The following is a 26,303-nucleotide window of genomic DNA, read 5'->3' on the forward strand; positions in this document are numbered from 1 at the left end:
TCGGACCGATAAAGATCTTCGTAGAATATGTGGGAGCCAATATGAGCATCCAGATTCCGCTATTGGTTATTGACCGGAGACGTGTCTCGGTCATGTCTACATTGTTCTCAAACCCGTAGGGTCCGCACGCTTAACGTTACGATGATAGTTTCATTATGAGTTTATATATTTTGATGTACCGAAGGTTGTTTGGAGTCCCGGATATGATCATGGACTTGACAAGGAGTCTCGAAATGGTCGAGACATAAAGATCGATATATTGGACGACTATATTTGGACACCGGAAAGGTTCCGGGTGAGATTGGGACAATATCGGATCACCGCCGCCGTTGTTCCTCGTCTGGGCAATGCGTGAGGGCACGCTCAGCGTGGATCCGTACCAGCGAGCTAGGTCATGGATGTACCGCTCCACCACCTCTCTGGCCCTGGTCCCCCTCGACGATGACCCTGCGAACATCGTCGGCATCGTGCTCGCGCTGCCTGCTCCAGTCGACCCTGTGGACTACGCCTCTGACGAGGACCTGACAGAGACTGTTGTCATCACTGACGACGACACGGATGCGGACGAGGTTGTGCTCGTTGCGCCGGTCGCCGTTGAGGGTGGCAGAAACATGCCCATCGACATCGAGCTCCTGCCGGACGTCGAGCTCCTGCCAGAAGTGGTGAAGGTTGAACAAGAAGAAGAGGTGAAGGAGCCAGAGCAAAACAAGAAGAAGGCGCCGCTGAAGAAAGAGCTGAAGAAGGTGCGCCGCTCCATCCGCCTGCAACAGCTCAACAACTGAAGAAACAGTGAAGATGCAGAAGAGTAGTTAGGTATGTTGATCTATATGTTGGCATATAGTTATCTATTTTGAGCAGTCCATGTTGAACTGCTGTTATCTATGCCAATCTGTTGTTGAAGTGCTGTTGAATTGTATGTTCTCTGCCCATGTTGATCTGCTGTTGAACATGTTGTGCCCATGTGCTCATGTTGTGCCCATGTGCACACATCCTAAAATAGAATGTACCAGGTGCTCACTTTCTGCCAAATATGCCAAGTTGTACTACTTGAAGATCCCTGGGCCCCTTCCAAATGGTTAACTTAACTGAAATTTGCACTGCTAAGTTAACTGAATTTTGCTTGATCTGAATTTTGCTTATAGTTAAATTAACACAAATGAGTGTATTTTCATGTCAAATAAGAGAATCATTGATTTTAGTTAACTAAACAAGCCACTGATTTCATGTCAAATAAGAGAATTTTGCTTACAGTAGAGTAAACAGAAATGAGTACAAGCCACTGATTTCATTTCAAGCCACTGATTCCAGTTTGGAATGTTTACAACACTGAACATAGATAATAGGTAGCCACTGATTTCATATAATCAGTACAAGTAGCAACTGATAACAAATAGTTTCACCTCTCTCACATCATGCCAAATACTAAATTACCTAACTTACTACACAAAACCTCTTATCACTAGTGCTACAACACCAGACAACAGTGCAGAGCAGCAGACCAAACAGGCTAACCAAATTTCCCTCCTATCCCTAGTTCTGATCTCCTTCTTGTGCTTCATGATCATGGCCTTCCTCTCTTCCTTCAGCCTCATAATTTCAGCATCCTTGTCAAACACAAATTTCTGAAGAGCCACATTCTCTTCAGCAAGTTTGCCAATCACCTGCATAGGCCTCCCCTGCCATTCTTTGTCCACCCACTTCAGATAAGCACATGTATCATAACCTTGCAAAACACATAATACCAATTTGTTCAGTACAACAATTTGTTCAGTTCAACCTATAACAACTAAAGATAAACAACACACCTTTTTAAACAAAAGTTGGGCACTTGACTAACGTCATGAGGACAAACAAGAAATCTACGACCATAGTCATATTCATCAGAGCAAACTCTTCTCGCAGGGTTCAGTAAGTGGCAACAATGGTCACCTTTGTCAGTGCCATTGAAAGCAGCATCAGGAGAGGATAGAGGTATACCCCAGTCAAATTCGGGTAGGTTTTCAGTCCCCTACCATGGGCATCAAATCAAATGTTAGCATCAGGAAGCTCGCACTCATCAGGAAAGACCAAGTTCATGGGCATCCGAAGCAAATCGGCGAGGGGAAGGGGGACACGCACCTTGCAGAAATCGACATCCATGTAGCGCACCTCTCCGGTGATTTTCGCCCAAGGCTCGCCGTCCTTCGTCATGTCGGCACCGGCGAGGTCACATCCATTGAGCGGGAGAGAGTGGCTTGAGGATGACGACGCCCCTGCTCCATGGCATCCTGCCTGCTGCTTCTCGCTCAATGATGTGCACCCCTTCATCTCGACAGGGCGGCGGAGACGGCTGCCGGCGGAGAGGGCGGCCGAGAGGGCGGCGGAGACGGCTGGCGGCGGAGAGGGCGACGGCAAGGGGGAGGAGCTAGGGATTTACGAATGGGGAATCGATGCAGAGAGAGCGATGTAGTCAGGGAATCGATGCAACACAAATACAGAGAGTGCGAGGGGGGCTTTTTGTAAAATTAAGGCATGTAAATCCAGCGTGGCATGCCAAATGTCGCGTCCACAGCTATTTTGTATGATTTTGTTACAGCAGACAAGTTGGAGGGGCAGTTTTGTGGGATTTTATAGTTTCTGTATGAAACTGTTCCCACCCCTACAAGTTTATGTATCAATAGTGGTATTAACTCTAAAAGAAAAAAAAGCAATATTGATCGTACTAGGTGTGAGTAGCAACAAAGGCGCGCGACGCGCCCGTTTTTTCTGATCAAAGAAGAGCTCCCCCCCCCTTCCGATTTTCATTACTGAAAACCAATCTTACATAGTTCCCAAAGTACGATCACCATATGACAGGTTCAACAGCATAGCACAAGAACGAAAGTATTCCGCCAAACCAGCAAGACCAACACAGGCCCATAAGGCCCATCGACACAACTAAAGAGAGAAATAAAGGTAAAACTAGCGACTAGCAGGCCAAAACAGACTTAGAACAGCAGCAGAAAGAAGGTGTAGCAGCCCTCATCCAGGGAGCCTTGCCACATTGATTCGCCATCCCTGCCCTGTTGTGTACACCTCACTTGCTGCTCGTTCTAGTACTCTTGCCCCCAGTTCCAGCATTTTTTTGGCGGCTCCTTTGTCTGCAAAATAGACCAATCAAGCAACCATCGAACCATTAGTTTGATAATCTGCAAAGGATCATTAATCCTTTTTTTCTCAAAGACAATTGCATTTCTACTTTTCCAAATAGCCCAGAATAAAGCAGAAACACCAATCATCACCAATTTCTTGTCTTCTTTGTTGAATTTATTTATCCATCCCCCAAAACAATCTTTTACATTTACAGGACTAGGTTTCAGGCCACAAACGCATCTGACCAAACTCCACAGCAAAGATGCCGCCGAGCAATTGAACAACAAATGATCAATTGATTCATTTTGTCCACAAAAAACACATTCTTTTCCTCCCTTCCACCCTTTTTTGAGTAAAACAACCCTAGTCAGGATGCTTTTTTTATTTACTATCCACAAGAATATCCACAAGAAGACTTTTATTTTGGCAGGAACTTTGATTTTCCACAGATATTTCTGTGGAAATTTAATCCCAGACGTAATCAGTTCCTTGTATAAAGATTTAACAGAGAATTTCTTATCAGCAGTGAGGGTCCATTCAATTTTGTCGTTTTCCCCATTCATTTTAATTGTTTCACATCTACTCTTCAAAGCATTCCACAGATCTAAAGTTTCTCCATGCAAAGTTCTTCTAAATCTGAAACCCTTCCATCCTTTTTGGATGGCCTCATACACAGTTATTTTATGATCAAAGAAAATGTCATATAATCTAGGGTAGGCATATTTTAGGGGCTTATCATCCACCCAGGTATCCTCCCAAAACCTAATGTTCTTCCCCTCCTCAGGTTTTTTCTTCACAAATTTGTAGAAGATATCCTTGATGTTCAGAAGACTAGTCCAGAACTGAGATTCTCCTGGCTTTTTTTCCATCAGAGCTAAACATTCATTTTTCCATATTTTCTTTTCAAAATATCTTGCCACATCCCCTCCTCTGTTTCCATTTTCCAGAACCATTTAGCTAATAGGGCTATGTTCATGACTTCTAAATTCAGAATTCCTAGCCCCCCTAATTCCTTGGGTAAGCAACATTCTTTCCAGTTGACTAAGTGATATTTTCTAACATTTTCATCTTCTTGCCACACCAGTCTTGCCCTGTAAAAATCAGCTTTTTTAATGATTCCTTTTGGAACAGCATAGAAGGACATCATAAACAGTGGGATATTGGTCAAGCAAGCTTGCACCAAGGTAATCTACCAGCAATAGATCCTAGCAATTTCCCCTGCCAACACCCACATCTTTTCTCAATCTTATCTGTCACACAACTCCAATGAGTGTTTCTGATCCTAGAGTCAGATACAGGCATTCCCAAATATCTGATAGGTAAATCCCCCATTTTGCAAGTTAATATTTCCTGGTAAAGTAATTGTTTCTCTTTAGCTTTACCAAACAGCATCAACTCACTCTTATGGAAGTTTATTTTTAGCCCAAACATCTGCTCAAAAGCCCCTAAAATGAATTTGAGGTTTCTTATACTAATTTCATCATCTTTAACCAGGAAAATGGTGTCATCAGCATATTGCAACATATTTACACCTTTGTTTTCATTATTTTCCAAGACTCCCTTAACAATGTCCATCTTTAGGGCATTATTCATTAAAATTGCTAAAGCATCCGCAGCCACATCAAATAGCAATGGTGACATAGCATCTCCCTGCCTTAAGCCTTTATAGGTCTTAAAGAAAGGACCAATATCATCATTAACTTTGATTCCTACATGCCCCCCTCTCATTGTTTCCATCACCCAATCACACCATTTATCAGGAAAACCTTTTTGTTTTAGCATCTGCATAACAAAGGGCCATTTAATTTTATCATAGGCTTTTTCAAAATCAACTTCAAAAACCAAAGCATCTTCTTTATCTTTATGGAAAGTGTTCAAAGCTTCATGTAAAATAACCACTCCCTCCATAATATATCTCCCTTTGATGAATGCAGTTTGTGTTCTGGAGATGACAGGTGCAACACATTTTGTCAGCCTGTTCATCAAAACTTTAGTAATAATTTTGAAACTCACATTTAACAAGCAAATAGGCCTGAATTTTTGTATTTGTTTGGCATCATTGGTTTTAGGCACCAGGGTAATGATGCCATAGTTGAGCCTAGCAATGTTGATATCCCCCCTGGCAAATCCCTCAACTAAAGCTTTCAGGTCCCACTTAACCAGATCCCAGAAATCCTGGTAAAAATCTGCAGGGAATCCATCAGGTCCGGGGCTTTTATTTCTTTTCATCCCCATAACTACTTGATGAATTTCATCCAAGGAAAAGGGGGACAACAATTCCTCTTTATCTTGGGCAGATATTTTTTCCATTTCCATATCTCTCAAGGATATGTTGGATTCCTCAGGATGCCCAAAAAGATTTTTATAGAAGTTGGTGATATACTCCATCAGACTGTCATCCCCTTCTATGATCCCTTCATCTTGTTCTAAAGAAATTATTTTGTTCTTTCTTCTCCTCCCATTTACTTTTGCATGATAGTATCTAGTGTTTCCATCTCCATCTCTTATTTCTTTGTCTTTATATCTCTGAATCCACTTCATTTCTTCTTGTGTCATAATTCTTTTCAGCTGCAATCTAAGCTCTTTTTGCTCAGTTCTATCTACAGCAGTCAGCCCCATGCTTTCTGCTCTTTTATCAATATCATCCAATTCCTTTATGATTTCTATTTTGATTTTTTTGTACCAAGCATCCATATTTTTATTCCATCCCTTAGCTTTTTTCCTCAACTCCCTCATCCTTGACTGCCATCTATCCAACACATCTCCTTTAAATTTTTTATTCCAGGTTTTATGAATTAGCTCTTTGAAACCCTCTCTTAAAAACCACCCACTTTCATATCTGAAAATGTATCTGGTCATATGTGTTTCCCCTGTATCCAGGAACAGAGGAGTGTGGTCAGAGATCTCCCTAGCCCATGCTTGCAATATAGAAAAAGGATACTTTTCCTCCCATGCAGGACACATCAGAACCCTATCCAGCTTCTCAAAAGTAGGGTCCTCCTGGTTGTTAGCCTAGGTGTACTGTCTTCCATTCAAAGGAAGTTCTCTTAGTCCAGCTTGTTCAATAATAGCATTGAACAAAAAGGACCAATGTTCATTTACCATAGGTTTGTTTTTCTCTCTGTTGTTTCTTATGATGTTGAAATCCCCTCCAACCAAACAGGGCAAAGGATTGTCATGATACACTCTAGCTAGTTCAGCAAGGAAACTAGCTTTCCCTTCCTTCTGTGCATCCCCATAGACTGTGACTAAATTCCAATGCATTTTAATATTCTTGTCAAAAACTAAAACTCTCAAGAAATATTGCCCTTTTTCAATGTGTTCAATATCAAACATATCTTTATTAATGTCCACTAGTATCCCCCTGACATTCCTCTTGGGGGGTTCCAGCACCATTGGTAATTCCCCCCCCCCCCCCACACACACAAATTATGTAATTCATTTTTGGTAAAGTCTTGCTTGATTGTCTCAGAAATCCCCACAAAGTCTAGTCTATGATCTATGATCATTTCTCTAATATACCTTTTTTTGTGATCTTGCCCAATGCCTCTGACATTCCAGAAAATCCCCCTCATTTTAAGTAGTTTTAAAATCCCTTGATCTATCTACCCAAATCAATATATATACTTTTCAGGATTGAAAGACTAATCAGTCTTCTTCCCTTTTTTCCTTCTCAAAACCCCAATCCCAACAGACTGCTTCACACGGCTTAAAGCTGGTGAGCTTTTTCTAGCTCCCTTTCTTCCAGAGAAGAATCCTTTAAGATTTTTATATTGTTGTTCCTCAATGTCAGCATCAGAGTGTTCTAAATCAGAACATAACTCATCAACATTCATATCTCCAGTATTTATATATACTGGTGTGTCACTACCCTCTTCCATTTCTCTTTTTGTTTCACCTACCTCATCTATATTTTCTCTTTTAACACTTTGGAAGTAAATCTCCCTTCTAGCTCTCTCCATTTTGTTGATAATATCAACATTCTTTTCAATCATATCAATAGAGCATACTAAATCAATCCCTACCATAGAACTAATTTGCAACAATGAGGGGTTAGCAAATTCAAAAACAGAATCCTTACTATAATTATCCCTTTCCTCAGCTCTGATCTTAGCCATCTCTTCTATTTTCTGATCTTCTTTTCCTTTGTTCCTGAGGCTCCTTTTTATTTCCACTTCTTTCTCCTCTCCCTCTTTTTCTGTGACCTCCACCCCATTAAGGTCTGCCATTCTCTCACCCAGGGTACCAATTGATTCCTGACTAGCATTGTAGTCAGTTGGTTCATTGTATTTCCCAGATTCAGTTTCACTTTTCCTGTGCTGATTTTCCTTATCATAGTCCTCCAAATCCATGTTAGCCAACTCCATTTCATACTGCTCCCTGTTAACTGCTTTTTGAATTAACTTCTGAATCTCCTCTTGTTGATGGTTAATCTTAGTCTGCATATTGTATTAATTTTCCTCAAGCTCCTTAATTTTTTGCTCATATTTAGCCCACAATGCTTGATGTCTAGCTTTATCTTCTTCCAGGATCTTGATCTTGTTGAACATAATGTCATTCTCTTTTTGCCACTTCCTTTTCTCATTATACATCTCATTCCGCCACTGTTGCATACTCTCCTCCATATGTTTCTTCATTTTGTTCATTTTCCCATCCACTTCCTCACTCTGTTTGAGTGACAAGCATCCCAGTGAAATGCTCCTGTGATCATTGTCCTCCACCCTGGTTCTCTTCCTATTTTCTGTCTCAATCTCCCTCTTCTAGATTATGTAAACTTTCATTCTTCCTCTTGTCCTCCTTATACCAGCCAACTTCCACCACCATCTCTAATTCCACCCAAATCTTGAACATGAGCAGATCAGGGGCAGTGATTTCAACATGGGGTGGGATTTTCTCCACATCTCTAATCCCACATTTGACCCTTACTTTCTCTTCATTGACTGTGTCCATGTCCACTTCCAGCACAGGCCCCACTACAGCAGAAACTTCACATATACCCAGAAAATGTCTGAAGCAGTCAGGCACCTTACTTATCCTCACCCAGACAGCATGCATTTTCCCCACAGCTTGATGATCCAAAGACCATGGCTGGACCTTGATGACCACCCCAGTACCAAGAAGATTGAAGTCATTAAATTTAGCCAGTTCTACCAGTTTAGCTTTGTTGGGGAATCTCATCATGAAACCAGCTTGTCCAAATTCCTTAACTCTCCACTGCCACCCCCAATCAAACATCTCTCCCAAAGCCCTTGTAAGCTTAGTTTCATTAATCTTTCCTTCTCTAAAAATCACCACACCCAGGGGATTGGTGTGTTCAGCAATAAGCATATCTTTGTAGCTTTGAACCAAAAGGATTCTCAGCCCTTTAGCAGCATATCCAACATATTTTGGGACTAGTTTTATTTGTTTCAGCAGGTTACATTCACTGGTGATATGATTCTCCCTACCACAAACCAGGCAGTGCCCCACTCTGCACTCCCTGGTGGAGTGTCTTGGATCCTTGCATTTGCCACACACCTGCTTATTAACTCTCTCCCCTCCCCTCCTGTTCTCATCTAAATTGATCTGCCAATTGCTTTTTCCACCCTGTTTCTTCATATCTATAGCTAGATCCTGGTCACCTCTCCTATCAGCTTTCTGCAGAGTATCACTCTTCCTTTCTTCTCTCCTCAGGGTCTCTTTACCAGGCTGGCCTTCCACTGGTTTTCCTAATGATCTTTCAACAATCTCTTTTTCTCCTCCTTTCAACCCTTGAACTAACTGGGACAGCAGGGAAGTCAACAGTTGTTGCTGAGCACTATGTTCTTTCTGTGACAACCCCTCTTTCTCCTTCTCCTTTTCCACTCCCGAGCTCTCTGTCCTATCAGTTCCCCTCTCGCTTCTGCTGTCCATCGTCTCTTTCTTCCCAGTCTTGGCTTGCCATTTCAAGGTTTCACCCCTATCCTCTGCAGCAAATTCTTCCTCCTCTCCATCTTCTCTGCTACTCCCATTTCCTACGCCATACCTGCCATTGCCTCTTCCCAAGCTTCCAAATCTGTCAGTCATCGCGTGTCTTCCTCTAGCCCAACCCCCTCCTCTGTTGCTGTAGTTGAATCTACCTCTGGAAAACCCTCCCTCTCCTCCACGGTTAAATCTAGGGCCTCCAAATCCTCTGCCTAGGTTTCCGGCCATCTCTTTAGCTGGCGGCGGCGTGGTGGGAGGGGGAGGGAAACCTACCTAACGAGGTTGATTAGCCCCATCTCCCTCACCTCTCTTTATAGCTGCCACCCCACCTCCACTTTCCTGGGCCGTGGTGTCCATCAGCCCATTGGGCCCCCACCCCGCCAAGCCCAACTCCAGGTCCACATTTAAATCTTTCCCTATCGAGCCCCCAAAAATAATTAGGGTTCTCCCCATGTTATCCTCCTCAACTCTCCCTTTTGCTTTTCCCATTGGGATGTCAGGGACTCCGATTGGATTTCCATGTATCACTATATCCCCAAAATCAACCCCAACAGAGTCAAACCACGGTGGAATAGGATGTATAGCATCCTTTTTCATGTGCTCATAAACTGTTTGTGCATCAATTCTACCACCTCTACCATTATTAGCAGCAAATTTCCCTTCAATCCCCTCTATGTTGTTCTTATGAAACCCATCCCCCTCCTCTCAAACAATTCCTTGCAGTCATCTGCATTCTGGGATTTTAACCCTTTTCTCTCATTATTCTTATTTTGGAATCTAGCGTCCCTTTTGATTCTTCCCATTTTAGCATCACCCACCTCAATTGAAGCAGTAGATGCTAAGTATTTGGGATTTGGAAGCATACCTTCATTGAAGAAATTGGGAATCCCCTCCTCCTCTGCCTCGGAGCCCTCACCGGCCAGCAACCAAAAGCGGTTCCCGGCCGGCGAGAACCCTACTGGCGGCGGGAAAGGGCAAGGAGGCGAGACGAGCGCCTCGGGAAGCGAGGGGAGCGACGAGGGAGAGTTGTTGGAGTCACCGGCGTCCTCCTGCGTCTTGGCGTCGCCATCACCACCATCTCTTCCTCCTCGTCCTACTCGATCTCGATCGGAACCCATCTGGATCCCAGGGCTGGACCCCCCACCACCACCGCCTGCGGAGGCGCCTGCGGTCCCGCCTGCGGCTGCATCGACGGCGGCACCACCTGCGGCTGCATCGGCGGCGGCGCTCTTGGCTGAATCAGGCGATAGCGGAGGGAGCGGAACACCTTTCACTTTTTCCGCTGCTCCGGATCCAGCGATTCCGCCTCCAGCATCGCCCAGAGGAGCACCCCCATCGCCGGCTGCCGGTCGTAGTTGGGGAAGCAGCGAAGGGTCTCTTCCCCCCTGAGCATATCTCTCACCATCTCGGAGGCGTCGTTGAGGGCCTTCGCCATCGGGAACCACCGGTCGATCTCTTGGAGCCTCCCCATCAGCACCTCGTCGCCGGCCGCCAGCGCCCACATCTGCTGCTGGCGCGTCGTCATCGAACCCTAACTCTGTGGGCTGCGCGTCGCGGAGGCGATTTTGGATCGGATCTACGAGAGGGGGAGTGGTGGAGGAAGTGGAGAAGAGCCGATGCGTCAGCCAGATAACCCCTCTCCCCTCCCCCTCGTCGCCATTAATCACCTCAGGAACCGCCACCAGCGCGCCCCACCCGTCAGCCATCGCAAAGCGTGCCAAGTGGCAGGGGAACACCACCATCCGACCCATCCTGATCGACCGGTGGCCAAGCGCCAGCAGCAGATGTAGAAGGTTGGGAACGTAGTCACAGCGAACTCGCAGCTCACGCGAGATGCGTGTGTCGCACGAGAAGCGTGAGTCGCACGGGAACATCCAGGCCATCCTCTCCAAAAAAAAAAGGACAACCTTAGTAGTAGTAGCTACTAAGGTGATGGATGCTTTGTCATCATGAATCCTAAAGAAAAGGGTGAGTCAACTCAATCAGGGTCATGTGCAGGGAGGGAGCAGTTCCACGTCATGATCCTGCCTGCGTGCGTGGGGATCGATGATGGAAAAACAAAAAACAACTGCACCGGGAGATCAGTTTGCACTAGTGCACTCCAGAGTTATGACCTTTTTCTGCCCATGAGAAGCCTCTTCTCCACCTCTAGCCCACAGGCCAAATCTCTCCGTCTCTGACTTCCTGCTCCGTTCTTGGTCTTCTTCCTTTGGGGAGGAGGAGTAAGCATGGGCAACGAGTTGTGAGTTCCTTCCGTTTCTATTTTCGCGCCTGGTTTTGTTTCCGTGTATGTACATTTCCCGTTAATTGCCTGGTTGTTCTGCTCTGGTGAACTGAAAAATGCTGCTCTTGTCCTGACCTGGGTGCAGCGACTACCTGTTCAAGCTCCTCCTGATCGGCGACTCCTCCGTCGGCAAGTCCTGCTTCCTCCTCCGTTTCTCCGTGAGTTTCTTGGTACCACTACTCCTTGGCAATGTGGGTGGGTGGAGTGGACTGACCAATGGCGCCGTCTTCCTTCTCAAGATCGCGCATAATGGCATGGTCCTGATTTTCTTGTGATTTTTCTTCTTCATCCAGGACGATTCGTATGTGGACAGCTACATTAGCACCATCGGCGTTGACTTTGTGAGCCTTGATGATTCTCTCTCGCTACTTAGTACTGTACGCACTTTCTCATCCTATGTTTGGTTCCATTGATTGATTGATGATGCACGTGTGCAGAAAATCCGCACTCTCGAGATGGATGGGAAGACCATCAAACTGCAGATTGTAAGTGATTAATCCCTATTCTTCTTCACAAGTTTGCCTCTCCTTCAAAGTTTGCTATCACGTAAGGGATATGTTGTCACCTGCAATCGTCAACTTTTTGTGTATTGGAAATGAACTGGTTCCCCATCAAACCCCTGCATCACAAACATACAAACTGCATTCCACTGCCGGTGGAAACAATTGCACAAAGCAGAAACCGTAATGCTCGCAGTCTCATCTCATATCAGTACCTCTTTGCATTCACAACAGTGGGACACAGCAGGACAGGAGCGGTTCAGAACCATCACAAGCAGCTACTACCGAGGGGCTCACGGCATCATCGTAAGTTTCATCTCTCCACCTGTAAAACAACAACAAAAAATTCCCAGCTTTTACCCACCGCAATTCAGCAAGCGTTTCGTTTCCTTGAGTTGTATCCAGATTGTCTATGACATCACGGACATGGAGAGCTTCAACAATGTCAAGCAATGGCTGAGCGAGATCGACAAGTACGCCAACGACAGTGTGCGCAAGCTTCTTGTTGGTAACAAGTGTGATCTGGCTGAGAGCAGGGTCGTCGATACTGCCGTAGCACAGGTCACTTTTCCAACTACCCTCTTGCACTCGAGATACTGACTTATAAACTAGGCTATGTCTCCATACCCTGTGGAAAATGAATCAATTCCTCATTTGTCGATGCCGATATTGTTTTGTTGCATATTTTGTTAAGCTCAATGCCAATGCGCAATGCAAACCATTGCAGGCCTATGCTGATGAGATGGGTATTCCTTTCCTAGAGACAAGTGCTAAAGAATCCATCAATGTTGAAGAGGCCTTTTTGGCAATGTCTGCAGCAATCAAGAAGAGGTAGAGGAGCAAATGAACTTCCACACTATTACTTTCTGTTATTTGGAATGCTTATGCTGATGAAACTTGTGTGTCTGATCCACAGCAAAGCTGGAGGCCTGGAGAGGAAGGCCTCTAATCTGGTGCAGATGAAAGGCCAGCCAATTCAGCAGCAGCAGCACAAGCAGAAGAGCAGCTGCTGTTCAACATGACCCGAGATCGGACTTGTGGGAGGGTAAGGCATCCCAGCAGCACAGCTAGCTTCCAGGAATCAGGATGAAAATGGCATCTGCCAAATGTGAACTTATTACTTCTTTCCCTTTTGGAACACATTTTTAGCTAGCTGCAAACTGTATCAGTAAGCGAGTTCGCATGTTCGTATCGATCTTTCACTGGAGCAACATATGTCGAAATCATGTCAGGAAACTCTGCGATTTCGGTGGTTCTCTAATCAGCACGACAACCAGAGTTATACCATATCAACCATATTGCAATCTGCTAACTGGACAATTTACGTATGCAAAAGCTTGTACAGATACAGATACAGATGCAGTTTTTTTTTTGAGGGATACAGATACAGATACAGATGCAGATTTTTTTTTTGAGGGATACAGATACAGATACAGATGCAGATTTTGTTTGTACTTTTTTACATCATGAAGTGGCAGACACATCACACAAGGCTATGAGACGTCCTTGCAAGGTCGCCTTGTCGAACTCAAATCGGAACTAGGAGATAACTTGGATAGGTCGGTCGTTCAGGCTACACGAGTACTCCTCTCCATGGTCAGCTGGAGGGGAAAGTGCGGTAACATCATGCAATCTGCGAATAGTCCAATCTGAAAGATGATGAATCTACATATGAAAAAAGCATGTACATCGACAGATGCTGATCTTCTTTTTCCTTTTTACAACATGAAGTGGCACACATAAGGTTATGTGAGTTCCATAAAGGGTAGCCTTGTTGAACTCAAACCCGAACTGGCGAGCTAGCTTGATAGGTTGGTTGTTTAGGCTAGAAGTAGTAGTCACTCTCCATGGTTCGCTGGAAGGGAAATTGTGGCATCATCATGTTGCTGCTAGTGTCCAGAATCCCGCTCTGCTCAATTATCTGCAGAAACAAGATCAAGACATTAAAAATAATGTTGGTCTGATTAAAAATGTTGTTATGTTAGGTCCCTCTTGCTGCAGCAGGGCTGCACTAACTAGAATACCAGCGTAGAGGGATGCAAAGTACTGAACCACTTGCATCCCTGAAGCATATCCAAAACTACTTTTTGCCAGCAAATATGTAGGTCCATGGTTATAAAATATAAAAGACCAGCAATAATATTTTCTACTCCCTCTGTCCCAAAAAGCATGTCTTACATTTATCTAGACACGGATGTATCTAATACTATTCATATAGTCGATTTCCCTGCTTTTTTTTTACCGTGTCTGGTTAATTCTAAATGCTAAAACTGATCTGAACGCTATCCTAAAATCAAAAGGTAACATCTCAAATAGTGCAGTTTCTTTTAAATGAATCTGGGTTAGAGTATAGTACCCTTTCTTGAAGTATGTCGTTGGCAGCCTTGAGTATGCCTTCCTGCAAAACAGAGGCACAAAAGGACACCGGTGAAGGGAATTGCTGTGCTCATCTTTCTACAAGCAAGTTCAAAAAAATCTCATTAGAGGAATAAAATTTCGTGTGGAGCCGACCTTGGTCTTGAGCATCTCAATCTCCCTAGATATGATCTGCATCTACTCAGCAGAAAGGGGCAGTATATTAAAAATAATCATTTCTGAAAAGATTTTAGTTTGCGCAGAGAAGGAGATATAGCTTACTTTTGTATAGCGGATATTGTGTACCCAAATTTCAAGGTTACTCTCCAGGGTTTGCAGCTCATTGAGATTCATGTGGTTTATATCATTCTCTCCATACATGTACCTGCATGGATGTGCTTACTTTTATCAATCAGTATTGTGCTCAATACTATACTTGTATGTTACACCTTCATAATATTTCAAACCTTTCTAATGGAATCTTGCCAGTTTAATATGGAGCATCAGCCTGTATTGCCAAGCCATGTGCTACTACTTCTCAATTTATTATATTTTATAACACCTCTTAAAAAACTAATAATTTGATGCCAATAGTAAACTGTTGGTGTATCACGAAAGATAATTGTCCTTTTTAATGGACTCTTCCTAATTGGCATAGCACAAAGGGTAAGTATGTCGTCATTCAAGCATAAGTTAACAAAGTTGTGCCAGTTGCTCAGACAGAAGACATGAAATTGCTTCACCATTTACATATAAATATAACACAGCTGATTACCTTAAGCCCTTTTGAAGCAAGTCAATTTCTTGCCTTAAGAGTAGTACCTCTTGCTGTATTACCTGCAATGAGAGAGGAATGCCAGCACCTCAATAGAATTAGATGTAGAAGTAACTTTGCATATTACTCCCTCCGTCCGAAAATACTTGTCATCAAAATGGATAAAATATAATGACAAGTATTTTCGGACGGAGGGAGTGATGACAAGTATTTTCGGACGGAGGGAGTAGTAATTATGTAAAATATAATGTAACTCAAGATTGATGCGCGCTGATGAACAAATCATGGGCAGTGCGCCAAACCAAAGGTCTCTTACTAAATGACCATGCAGTATTTAATACAACTAATGTATTTCGAATGCATAGCTTTGCAGTGCTATTTTTCAATTGTCATTATGTGATAAACCATGTGATCCTGACCTCGGGTTTGTTCTGCTCGCTACTTTCACCATGTGCTTCTGTGTTGCTACCCTTGTACCTCTCAATTAAGCCTTGCATGTTCCTAATACATCTCAGACATAAAACATATGAACAAATTAAAACATATATATTTTCTGGAGTTGGCTTTAAATCACTTAACAAGAGAGAGATGCATACCCGTTGGTAGCTAGCTCATAAACCTTTCCATGAGGAGAAAACACCATGACACCGATATCAGCATCACATAAAACAGACAACTCCTTTGCCTTCTTCAGGAGGCCCATTCGCCGCTTGCAGAAGGTGACCTGCCTGTGCACTGGGTTTTCTATCCTTCTCATCTGAACCTTACCACGAGCCATTACTATTCTTCAGTCTACCTTCTGGTTTGTGCACACAACCTCTCACTAGTTTGGACTAGCTTCTGAGGTTGTTGCAACTGGACTCTGGATCCTCCTCTCGCACTTGAGGCAAATGGTGATTTAGACCTGTCATGGATGTGAGCATTTTATTGTGGCTCCTGAGGACAAGGAATAATTGGTAGGCCAGTCCTTGCAGGTTGTGGAAGAGTCAAACAACACATAGCTGTTGCAATTCACAAAGTAGCCTAAATAGCTACCTTGTACAAGGGCATATGTTACAGCTTGTTCAAAGTGTATTGAATTCCTTGTAATGTATAAAATCCATATTGCTTGTACTGCCCCATGCTAGATAATCAAGTGGCCCATGATTACAATGTATATTAGTGAGGAATATGTCTGATGTAAAGGCATTTACACTTTACACTGTTAAGACTTTGTTCTAGTTTGAAAGGTCAGAATAACATTTTAAACTCTAGTATTCTACAATTTCCTTTCTTGTACGCTCATATTCACTATGCCGCCATCTGACTAAAGAATGATAAAAAAATAGGAATGACACGCGATATATTCTACAATCCTCTAAAGAGTTTTAAAAGAAATGTGTGCCGTACAATTCAAAGTGTGAAGCCAACACTACATGTTTTACTGTTAAGTGTCATGCAATCTATTTTGTTTTGTTCACTTGGTTTTCATGACTCCGTCTTTTATAGAATTCCAGCACCAACCAAAAGAGTCTGGTACTCCATCCTATCTGCAAGTTTACTTGGAACTATTGAAAATAATGTCCAATAAAAAGTACCTGCTGATAATCTAATCACAGTTAACTGGTTCTTGTACCATTATGTTCAGTTGAGAAGAGGTTGCTTAGTGCACTTAGTAGATCCAAACATGTCATGTCTGCCACTCCAGAAGTAGCAAATACGAGAAGAATAAAGCAAGAAGCTTGCAGTAGGCACAAATAACATATTTATACATGCACAACTGGAGCGAAAACTTAATTGACCAAAGTTATGATGACTAGCTCATATGAGCCCAATCATGATGACAGTTCACCAGGACCACCCCTTTCATGAACACTTTAAAATGGCTTTAGATCCAGATTCCAGACCAGTTATCCTCAAGTATTTGTCAAAGTCAAGGTGGTCAGTCACATTACAGAGGCACAACAGTGCAGTATATTGTTATCTATCTATCATTCATCAAATCTCGGGAAGTCCAATGAAATCAATAACTTTAGTTAAGAACCTAAAATGCATTTGTGTGCATTTCAAAATATGAGCATCCACGGAGGTGAGAGTCGAATGTGGGTGGGCTCGGTGTGACACCATTAGCCAACTGAACCCGAATCGGTTCTCCAAAATGAAGTATCTTCCTTTATCATCAACTGCTGTGTTGATTAGATCTATTCCCTGGCCAAAATAGGTACATCTTATGAAAACATGTTTTGCTTAGCAAGGAAGGTGCCCTTTGAGTACATGTTAAGACAAGTTGTAACAGTACGAGACACAGCATTTTCGGAAATAGATAGGTTTCATGCATCACTTACATATGAGGGATGAAGAAGCAGTGGTGAACCAAGCACATGAATCCTACACGTTATGATTTTTTTTACGACATGGAATTTCATAGAATACTCAAATCAATAAACAGATAATATACAAGGTAGAAGGGTGACTCTGCCATTATCCAAACTAATTCATTAGATCATGCCATAGATATAGACCAGAGATAATTATAATGTAACAATATATAAAAAATAAAAGGAGTAGAGAATAATTATTCCCCAACAAAGGAACAAATGCAAAGCTGATGATTTTTTGCTTGTCGCTTTTTTCGAGTCTAGCGAATGTTCTTTAGGTTATACCATCCACTGAAGAGGCACAATCCGATGTGGCTATGTTGATAGGTATCAGGTAGGAAAGAGTGTCAACTAGCCGCTTCCTTTCAATTGAAGTGTTGAAAAAGAAAGGTGCCACCAGGCACAATAGTTCAAATTTCAACATAAGCCTAGCGATGTTCCTTTGTTGTGTCTTACCAAGATACTGTAACTTTGCACAATATCGACCTTCACAAGTTCATATTCTATTACTTCTCAATGAAAATGTATTTTTTAGGCATGCCTGTTCACTTGTACCATGATTGCTACATATTTAGATATAAAAAAAAAGCAAACAGTTGCTAAGTTTTCAGCTCTCTGTTGCAGAAAGTTCATTCCGGAATTCCTATCACTAGTTTGATAAGATTTTCAAATATTGCAGTTGCCTCCTTATATCAGTTGAGAAAACAATTTGATTTAGCAAAAACTGGCAGAATCTTCAAGCTAGATATTTTTTAATCTTTCATAAATAATAACATTACTTGCATTCTTTACTTTGTGAGAGAGAAGAGAAGTCTTGGTTGCCTGATCTTAAGAAATTTCTTTACATAAAAGAAAACCGTAAAAGGCATAGCCGAAATTCGTGTTGATCTAGCAATCTCCCTGAAAACTATTACAGCCGTCAGGCACCTAATATTAGTCTTCACTAACAAAACCATAAATTTGCACTAAATAACAGGCCTCTGAAGAGAATAACTAAGATTTGTTCATGAATAAACAAATCACCAATAAGATTGTGTGCTTTAGTGCACCTGAACCTCACTTTTGATACAGAAGGGTATTGAAAGCTCTTCCTTGAACATGATACATCATCCACAAAATGAATGTGACAGCTATGATTCTATTAAAACTACTTACTTACTTACGAAGCCTTTTATCCCAAACAAGTTGGGGTAGGCTAGATATTAAAACTACATTAAAAAAAATCAACACAGGCGATAAAGTTCCAAAGGAAGATTTCTAACATGTCTGTGATGCCAAAGGAATCACAAGTATTGGCCATTACATAGCTTTCATTTTTATATACGTACTAATAATGCTGCTTTTCACTATTCTGTAGGTGGCGATATCAACAATTAAAGCTCAGAATAAGATTCTCTAATCTGTGAGCCTGATATTTACTTGAGACAATGTCAGGTAATATCAGGGATAGTCATTCCAAAATATGATTGCACAATTACTTTTACGATAAGCTTGAGAGTCTAGTAGATAATCTTCTCTTTTTTCACTTAAAGAATTTGAAGGAGACCAAGGTTCAACTTTGTCAGATTAGAACAGAAACTGAAGATTTACATTTAACTGAGAACAGTGAAATTTAGATCTAACCACTTAAAGCGTTTAAATCCTGAAAATCTTGCTAAGTTCTAAATTAAACAACAACTGAAGTTTTCTGTTGCTATGTTTTTAAGGCGACGCCTTACCGCCTTAGGGAGGGGGGGCGCTTTGGCGCCTAGGCGACGCCTAGGCGGGCGCTTTGGACGCCTAGGCGCCCAAAGCGGTCGATTTTCCAAAGCGGAGGGGGAGCGCTTCGACGCCTAGGCGTCGCCTAGGCGTCGCCTTACGGACGCCTTTAAAACATAGTTCTGTTGCACCAATTTAGCTATTGAGTGTATTGGGCTAGGTGCAAAAAATCATAGTTCTGCTGAATTTTTATTTTTTTTGCGAGCAACCTGCAGGAGCGCTGCCTTTTCATTAAGAGAGAAGAGAAACCAAGGTATTTACAAGAATGACGTGTTTTTAATGGGAACATGCCAAAGCCAAAGTTCTAATGATTATGCTGGATTCACAAGGTAACCTAATAGCATTTTTTCCAGTTTCCTGCATAATCAGGAATTTCTGTTGCACCAATTTAAGTATTGAGTGTGTGGGATTGGCAAGAAATCAGACTTCTTAATTTGCTTTTCAGTTTGCGCTTCTTAAATTGCAATGATGATTACATATTTTATCCATACCGTGCTAATACACATGAGCATTGAAATCAATGACCTTATTCCTTTTTAACATAGTACTGATACATGAGGTAGACGATCTGATGGGGTGGGGATTCATTCCTGAAAGGCCCATCTAGACATTGGACGGCAGAAATGGGTAGTCAGTGTATCCAATAACTGGATCAGAGAGGTAGAAAGTATCTCTTATGTACTTGTTGAGAGGAGCACCTATTTCAAACCTCCGAGGCAAGTCAGGATTGGATAGAAACAAGCGCCCATATGCTACCAAACCTCCGAGGCAAGTCAGGGCGATGTCGAAGAATTCAGTAAGTGTCTGTTAGGCACTAGACAGAACATTAACGAGAACAAAGTGTATGATAATTTTCTCTTGATACTAATTTGGTTGAATGAGAAGTCTCTACTTTGTATGATATATAATTTTGGCATAACATTTGGAGCACAAATGTGAGAGATAACAATTACCAAAGGGGGGTTCATTACCAACCAAAAGGTACTTACCGGCTTCAATTGCATTTCTAGCAGCAACCCTAAAATCGTTGATTACCAAAGGAATCTCATTAGTCTGTAGCCGCCTAGGAGTTGAGATTGTAGGTGCATCTATGCCGTTGGCTCTCGCTACAGGTTTGAGTGGCTTATCAGTGCTCGAAATTGGAGCCTGCCCATTAGGCTGAAAAGCTGCATAGAGATAACGAACATGTGTAAGTGAAATAAAAGCATGGCTACAAGGATAACTATGGGGTTGCTAATGTATTTTTGTTTATGAAAAAACACGAGGTAACTCATGGTGCAATAAAATGGTAAATAATTGCACAGAATGTTCATAAAAAGTTGAGCCAAAAATCTAAAATCCATTTGAGGTATTATTGCTTGCGACATAATTGTGCTTAAATTTGGTTTGATGACAAGTCAGACAACCTTATATTAGAGTTGGTAAACTTACTGTGATTAGAGACTCTTCCTACATGCCAAATCTGACAGAAAAATATTCCTCCTTTAGCATGAACTCCATTCACGATCGGTTTCCATGCTTCTACTTGCTCCTTTGTCCAAATGCCAGGAGTGTCTTTGTACCTAGCATTCATACAGTGTAACAAGAAACATATCACCTTTAAAAGTCATACAACTGCAAAGAGGAAACTGAACATATGACTACTAAGATGTCAAAAAGCCACAGCATAAGGATATGTCGTACACACCCTTGAGCAGTGTCTGAAACTCCAGTGGCCTCAGCAATTAAAAGGCCTCCTTTGGTTGCTCTCTGTTGATAATATAGTATGGCATGAGGCTGAGGAACATTTCCGAAGGATCGCTCCCTTGTCAGCGGTGCAAGAACTACCCTAAACAGAAAAAAGGAAAGACCTCAGGCAAGTGGATCATCAGGTAAAGATGAGTGACAGAATTCTTCGGGTTCCTTTTCCAGGACAAGTCCATAGGCACAGCCAAAAAGATTCAGGGACACGCAGCAAATTCATCAGACGAAACTTGACTGTTGACCACACTTACTGAGTGGTGCACACTCATTGGTATTAACTCCTAAAAGTTGGGGTCTATTCCTGAATGACTGTCCTGTAATGACAGATGATTTGGGTTGACAATATCATCTCACTTGTTCATTCAGAAACATCAAAACTTTGGTTGTAATAACAGATGATTTGAGTTGACAATATCATCTGACAAGTTCATTCAGAAACATCAAAAATTCGGGTCGAGGCTTCTCTTGCATAAATAAATACATAATGCATGTTAATTTTCATTGTTTGCAACAACCCCTATAATAGATTTCAGCATATGACCTGAGCATGATGGTTCCATCCTCAATTATCCTGGGGGTTAAAACCCGGGGCTAAATTCTGTTCTTGATGGTAAAACAAGATATGAACAGCAACAGGGCAGCAGTATCCAAACAAGAAAAGATCCTCCACGAGCCATGCCCGGGATTTAAATAATCCTCTTTATTGAGAAAATTAGTGCGGTTGGCAGCTTTAGCACCCGAATGGTTTCCCTGTTGCAGGAATCGCCCCAAGTATAAGACCTAAAAGAATCGATTATTGGGCGATTACTAACAAAAATCGGCGGCTGGTTGGGGTATTCCGTACCAAGGAAAGAGATAGTGGGATCGGGAGAAGAAAAGACGGACCTGTGGGAAAGATCAAACCTTCCCATCTTGTAGGGGGTGAGGAGGGCGCGGTGCTGGCAGTGTTGCTCATCTTCCTTGGTCTGTTCCTTGCCCCCTTCCGCCCTTCCTCCGCCCGTTCGTCGGGGTGGGGCCTTGGCACCTCCCAGCCTTTATGTTGATGAAAGCTGTGGCGGGCGTACTGCTCTCGAGTGTGCAGAAGGAAGACTTTTCATAGTAATACGTACTACTCCTACTCTGGACGCGGCGACATATCCTTTTCAAAAAACTTGGTTCAATGAACCTGCCACGATTGTGGACGCACGTTTTGCTTGCAAGATCACGAGGGAGGAAGAGCTGGCCACAAACTTAACTACCGTATTCCATCGGTCCTAAAATTCTTGTCTTAGATTTGTCCAAATATGAATGTATCAAGTCATGTTTTAGTATAAGGTACATTCGTATCTAAAAAAATTTAAGACAAAAATTTTGGGACGGAGGGAGTACTACACACTTCTTCGAGGTCACTGCTGCAGTCATCCAGATCCAGTGAAGGACTATTTAGCTTTTCTTTGAGAGGGGTGAGTATCATTTAGCATTTTTAGAGGCGTGAGTACCATGTAGTGTAAGTACTCCCTTTGTTCGGAAATACTTGTCCTAAAAATGGATGTATCTAGACTTATTTTGGTTATAAATACAACTGTTTTATTCATTTGTAGGACTTGTCTTAAAAAATGATGTATCTAGACTTATTTTAGTTATAGATACTTCTATTTTATAGGACAAGTATTTCCGGACGGAGGGAGTACCATTTAGCTTTTTTTGATTTTTTTAGGGAAAGCTTTCTTTTAATCGAAGTACTCTCTCCGTCCAAAAATACTTGTCATTAAAATAGACAAAAATGAATGTATCTAAAACTAAAATACATATAAATACATCCCCTTTTATTCATTTTGATGACAAATATTTTCGGATGGAGGAAGTACCATTTAGCTAGGGCGTGCGTGACGGCCCACGGGCTAGGTTATGTCACTAAGCTGTCGTGCGCAAGCCCAAGCGGCGACCAGGCTCATCCGCCATGGCTTCGATTATCTCATAGACGTAAAAGACATGCTCTTCTAAAAAAAGGCTTAAAAGACGGGAGCAGCTAATTAACAAGCGCTTCTTCGGGAGCCTCGCAACGATCAGCACCACTTGACGCGCTCTCAGCCATTCGTCACGTATCGTGTTCTGGGCGTTCCCTCCGGATTTCATTTTTTTTATTTTTTCGCACGCGTTTTCGACTTTTTAAACGGTTTTTTTTCGGGTTTTTTTGACGTTTTGGTTTTCCACCGGTCTTTCCTAGCTTTTCGACAAAAAAATTCGAAAATAATAAATTTTTTGCACAAAAAACGCATCTTTTTCACGAAAAAAACGTGCTTTTTGTTTTTTTCCTTTCGCGAGAGTCACGGCAGTGCCTCCTCGGAAACGAAAAAAAAACATGTTTTCTTTTTTTTTTCTTTCGCGAGAAGCACGGTTGTGCTTTCAAAGGGAAAAAACGTGTTTCCTGTTTTTTTTTCTTTCGCGAGAGGCACGGTTTTGCTTCCGCGAGAGGCACGGTCGTGCTTTCGCAAGAGGCACGGGCGTGCCTCTTTCGGAAAGGGAAAAAAACGTGTTTTCTGTTTTTTTTTCGCGAGAGGCACGGTTTTGCTTCTGTGAGAGGCACGGTTGTGATTTCGTCAGAGGCATGGGCGTGCCTCTTTCGGAAAAGGAAAAAACCCGTGGTCCTGGTTCGGTTTTTTCGTCGGTTTTTTCGTGAAAAAAAAGTTCGTCAAAAGCTATGAACATGGGATCTACTAGTTTTGAAGATCTCGACGCGAGGAATCCAACAACGAAAACGGTTCGAGATTTGGACGCACGGGTTAAGAGATAAAATGTTTTGAATAAATGGATCTACGGAAAAAGAAAAACTCCGCCACTTGTCGCAACCTGGGAAAGTTAGAGTGATCTCCGCAAAGAGTACTACTTAACTAGTGATTTCGTTAAAAGACAGGAGTTACTAAAAAAAGGCGTAAAAGACAGCCACCCCTAAAAAAAGAGTAAAGGACAAGCATATGTGCGCGCTTAATTCCCCCCATTTTTTTAAGAAAAATCTGCTACAAAAATCCCCCAGATGTTTCCCTCTTGTGCAAATCAGCTAAGCAGAGAAGTCAGTTTACAAAAAAAAAAAAAAAGCTAAGCAGAAAAGACGCAACGGCAGTAAAAGAAGCGAGTGTAATCATCGAAAATCATCCAAACTGGTGTTGCCTTTTATTAAGCACGGTAATTGTTCTCTTGATAGTTGATACGACGGTACTACAGTAGAAATAAAAGAAGAAGCCACACTGAGGGAACGGCAACACAGTTCCTTAGGTATCATGCATGCATCTTTGCTATATCACGCCATTCCCCTTGGACGTCTGGCCGAGAAACGGGTAGTCTGTGTACCCGACGACGGGATCGTCGGTGTAGAACGTCGCCCGGTTGTACTTGTTCAGCGGCGCGTTCCGCCGGAACCTCTCCGGCAGGTCGGGGTTGGCGAGGAAGAGGCGGCCGTAGGCGACAAGGTCGGCGTACTCTTCGGCGATGGCGCAGTTCCCCTCCTCCCTGCCGTACCCTCCGCCGACCATCAGCGTCCCGTCGAAGGTGTCCCTCATCGCCTGCAGCCTGTGATGGCCCACCCCAAGCGCCCCGCCGTCGTACTCCCAGGCCATCTCGGGCTCCACCACGTTGAGGTACAGGATGTCTCGGCGGTTCAGCTCCCGGGCCATGTACACGGCCAGCTCGTCCGGGTCCGAGTCGCGGCAGCCGAGGCAGCCGGAGTAGGGCGAGAGGTGCACGCCGACGCAGTAGGGCCCGATCTGGTTCGACACGGCGTCCACCACCTCGAGGGTGAAGCGGCAGCGGTTCTCAAGGCTGCCCCCGTAGCCGTCGGCGCGGTCGTTCACGCCGTCTTTCATGAACTGGTCCAGCAGGTAGCCGTTCCCGGCGTGCAGCTCCACCCCGTCGAACCCTGCATGCACGCATGCCGCATTAGAACCTCGATCTCAAGCAGGAGCATAAACCATCTGCGAATTGGATTAGCGAACGAACGAACTTACCGGCTTCAAGAGCATTTCGGGCAGCAATTCTGAACTGATTGACGACATCGGGAATCTCTTCCTCGGTTAGGCTCCTGGGGGTGGAGAAGTCCATGGAGTAGTTCTGTGGAGTCCTCTCTATCGGCTTATCGGTGCTGGAGATGGGTTCTTGCTCTGACGGCCAATACAGACAGAAGATCAGAGCTGAGAACATGCTAAACTTTTCATCGCAAAATAAAAAAAAAACATGCTAAACTTTTTTTTACTGACAGCAGCAGTTCAACCGCAAAAAAAAGAAAGAAACTGACAGCAGCAGCTACAGTGCAATGGACAGCGACAACAGAAATCTTACGCATGTCGGATGCTCGCCCAACGTGCCAGATCTGGCAGAAGAAAGTGGCGCCCTTGGCGTGCACGGCGTCCACGATGGGCCTCCATGCCTGGACCTGATCCTTGGTCCAGATCCCAGGGGTGTGCGGGATGGCGCTCATCCCCTGCGCGTCGGCCGACACGCCCGTGGCCTCCGAGATGAGGAGCCCACCCTCCGTGGCCCTCTGCGTGTAGTACCTAATGGCGTGCGGCTGCGGGAAGTTGCCGTATGATCTCGATCTTGTCATCGGCGCCAGCACGACCCTGAATGAAGGAAGTGAAATTAACGAGATCAGGTTCCATGATGTTCACTGCTACTTTCAGATGCGATTTTTTTGTTGTTGAGACAAATCAGATGCGAATTGATGCTTGGGAAGTTTGCCGTGTTACTCACCTGTGAGAAAACTCGAATGGGCCCATTTGGTAGGGAGTCATGAGAGGAATGGGCTCCATCGACCTTGGTCTTCCTTGTTCTTCCTTCTACTACTTCTCTTTGAAACGTTAGTACTTTTGAGTGTCTTGCGATTTGCAATACGACGGTACTTACTTATATAGCAAGAAAATAAATTGGGAGCAATTAACGACGTGATACGTGGGGGATTTGTTATACGACACTTGTCATGCATGCTAAAGTCTAAAGGGTCAAACCTCTTCTCGCAAGTGCCCGTCAATACTGACGCTCCCCCTTTTGTCGCGCCCGCATTATATCCTAACGTTAGGAATGAGCTTTGTAGACCTATGGCGCGTTCATCCCCGATGGTGCATTGAAGGAGTACGAATGTTCCATGCATAACTTGTATTTCATTCATTAAAACTAGGCAATTTGTGAGCGGTAACATGTATATAGCGACAAGAACAAATTAGGGCAGTAAACGATGTGGTAGGTGAGGGATGCGTTACTCGACACTTGTGATGATGAACCCCAAAGGGTCAAAGCTCTTCTAGCAAGCGCCAATGGGTCATGACGCTCCCCCCCTTGTCCGCACAGATATCCTAACATTGGGATGTGAGCTTTGTAGACGTTCTTTTGACCTTGATGAACTTTGTAAACGTTTTTTTGACCCTGATAAACTTTGTAGATGTTTTTTTGACCCTGATGAACTTTGTAGACGTTGTGACACATTCCTTGATCTAATGATGCATTAAAGA

The 26,303-nt window shown here is 43.2% G+C and overlaps 3 protein-coding genes across 9 annotated transcripts; 1 reads left to right on the forward strand and 2 right to left on the reverse strand.

The window, feature by feature from the left end:
• Positions 1–11,077: 11,077 nt before the first annotated feature.
• LOC119364375 (GTP-binding protein YPTM1) lies at positions 11,078–13,173 on the forward strand. Its single transcript, XM_037629840.1, has 8 exons — positions 11,078–11,296; positions 11,424–11,496; positions 11,632–11,679; positions 11,776–11,823; positions 12,073–12,144; positions 12,244–12,399; positions 12,566–12,669; positions 12,755–13,173. The coding sequence occupies exons 1-8, from the start codon at positions 11,283–11,285 to the stop codon at positions 12,858–12,860; spliced, it is 621 nt and encodes a 206-aa protein (XP_037485737.1). The 5' UTR covers positions 11,078–11,282; the 3' UTR covers positions 12,861–13,173.
• An 11-nt stretch (positions 13,174–13,184) lies between these two features.
• LOC119364376 (putative 12-oxophytodienoate reductase 11) lies at positions 13,185–21,894 on the reverse strand. 7 transcript variants are annotated; one of them, XM_037629843.1, is made up of 9 exons: positions 19,782–20,202; positions 17,293–17,335; positions 15,565–17,155; positions 15,388–15,469; positions 14,969–15,030; positions 14,476–14,578; positions 14,350–14,391; positions 14,195–14,236; positions 13,185–13,759 (listed from the first exon to the last, which is right to left on the reverse strand). In XM_037629843.1, exons 3-9 carry the CDS (start codon positions 15,744–15,746, stop codon positions 13,664–13,666), a joined length of 609 nt encoding a protein of 202 aa, XP_037485740.1. In that variant the 5' UTR covers positions 15,747–17,155; positions 17,293–17,335; positions 19,782–20,202; the 3' UTR covers positions 13,185–13,663. The 7 variants fall into 7 exon arrangements, with proteins under 7 accessions (XP_037485740.1, XP_037485739.1, XP_037485741.1 ...); XM_037629842.1 differs by having other exon boundaries at positions 20,073–20,164; XM_037629844.1 differs by lacking the exon at positions 17,293–17,335 and having other exon boundaries at positions 15,565–15,872; positions 20,073–20,185.
• A 2,047-nt stretch (positions 21,895–23,941) lies between these two features.
• Positions 23,942–25,685, reverse strand: LOC119367867 (putative 12-oxophytodienoate reductase 12). The gene is made up of 4 exons (XM_037633255.1): positions 25,549–25,685; positions 25,138–25,418; positions 24,807–24,959; positions 23,942–24,718 (listed from the first exon to the last, which is right to left on the reverse strand). The coding sequence occupies exons 1-4, from the start codon at positions 25,605–25,607 to the stop codon at positions 24,099–24,101; spliced, it is 1,113 nt and encodes a 370-aa protein (XP_037489152.1). The 5' UTR covers positions 25,608–25,685; the 3' UTR covers positions 23,942–24,098.
• Positions 25,686–26,303: the final 618 nt, after the last annotated feature.

This window comes from Triticum dicoccoides, chromosome 2B (assembly GCF_002162155.2).
Source record: "Triticum dicoccoides isolate Atlit2015 ecotype Zavitan chromosome 2B, WEW_v2.0, whole genome shotgun sequence".
Classification (NCBI taxonomy): domain Eukaryota; kingdom Viridiplantae; phylum Streptophyta; class Magnoliopsida; order Poales; family Poaceae; genus Triticum; species Triticum dicoccoides.

Bases quoted from the DNA above. Each gene is read 5' to 3' on its own strand.
- LOC119364375 (XM_037629840.1), top strand. The intron at 11,497-11,631 runs GTGAGTTTCTTG...TTCTTCATCCAG, and splicing joins GCTTCCTCCTCCGTTTCTCC to GACGATTCGTATGTGGACAG. The intron at 12,670-12,754 runs GTAGAGGAGCAA...TCTGATCCACAG, and splicing joins TCTGCAGCAATCAAGAAGAG to CAAAGCTGGAGGCCTGGAGA.
- LOC119367867 (XM_037633255.1), bottom strand. From the start codon at position 25,607: ATGGAGCCCATTCCTCTCATGACTCCCTACCAAATGGGCCCATTCGAG. The intron at 24,960-25,137 runs GTAAGATTTCTG...ATTGGCCGTCAG, and splicing joins TGGGCGAGCATCCGACATGC to AGCAAGAACCCATCTCCAGC. The intron at 24,719-24,806 runs GTAAGTTCGTTC...GCGTGCATGCAG, and splicing joins CCGAAATGCTCTTGAAGCCG to GGTTCGACGGGGTGGAGCTG.
- LOC119364376 (XM_037629841.1), bottom strand. The intron at 20,250-20,514 runs GTAAGTTTACCA...ATCTCTATGCAG, and splicing joins AGGAAGAGTCTCTAATCACA to CTTTTCAGCCTAATGGGCAG. The intron at 17,336-20,072 runs GTAAGTACCTTT...CATAACGTGTAG, and splicing joins TAGAAATGCAATTGAAGCCG to GATTCATGTGCTTGGTTCAC.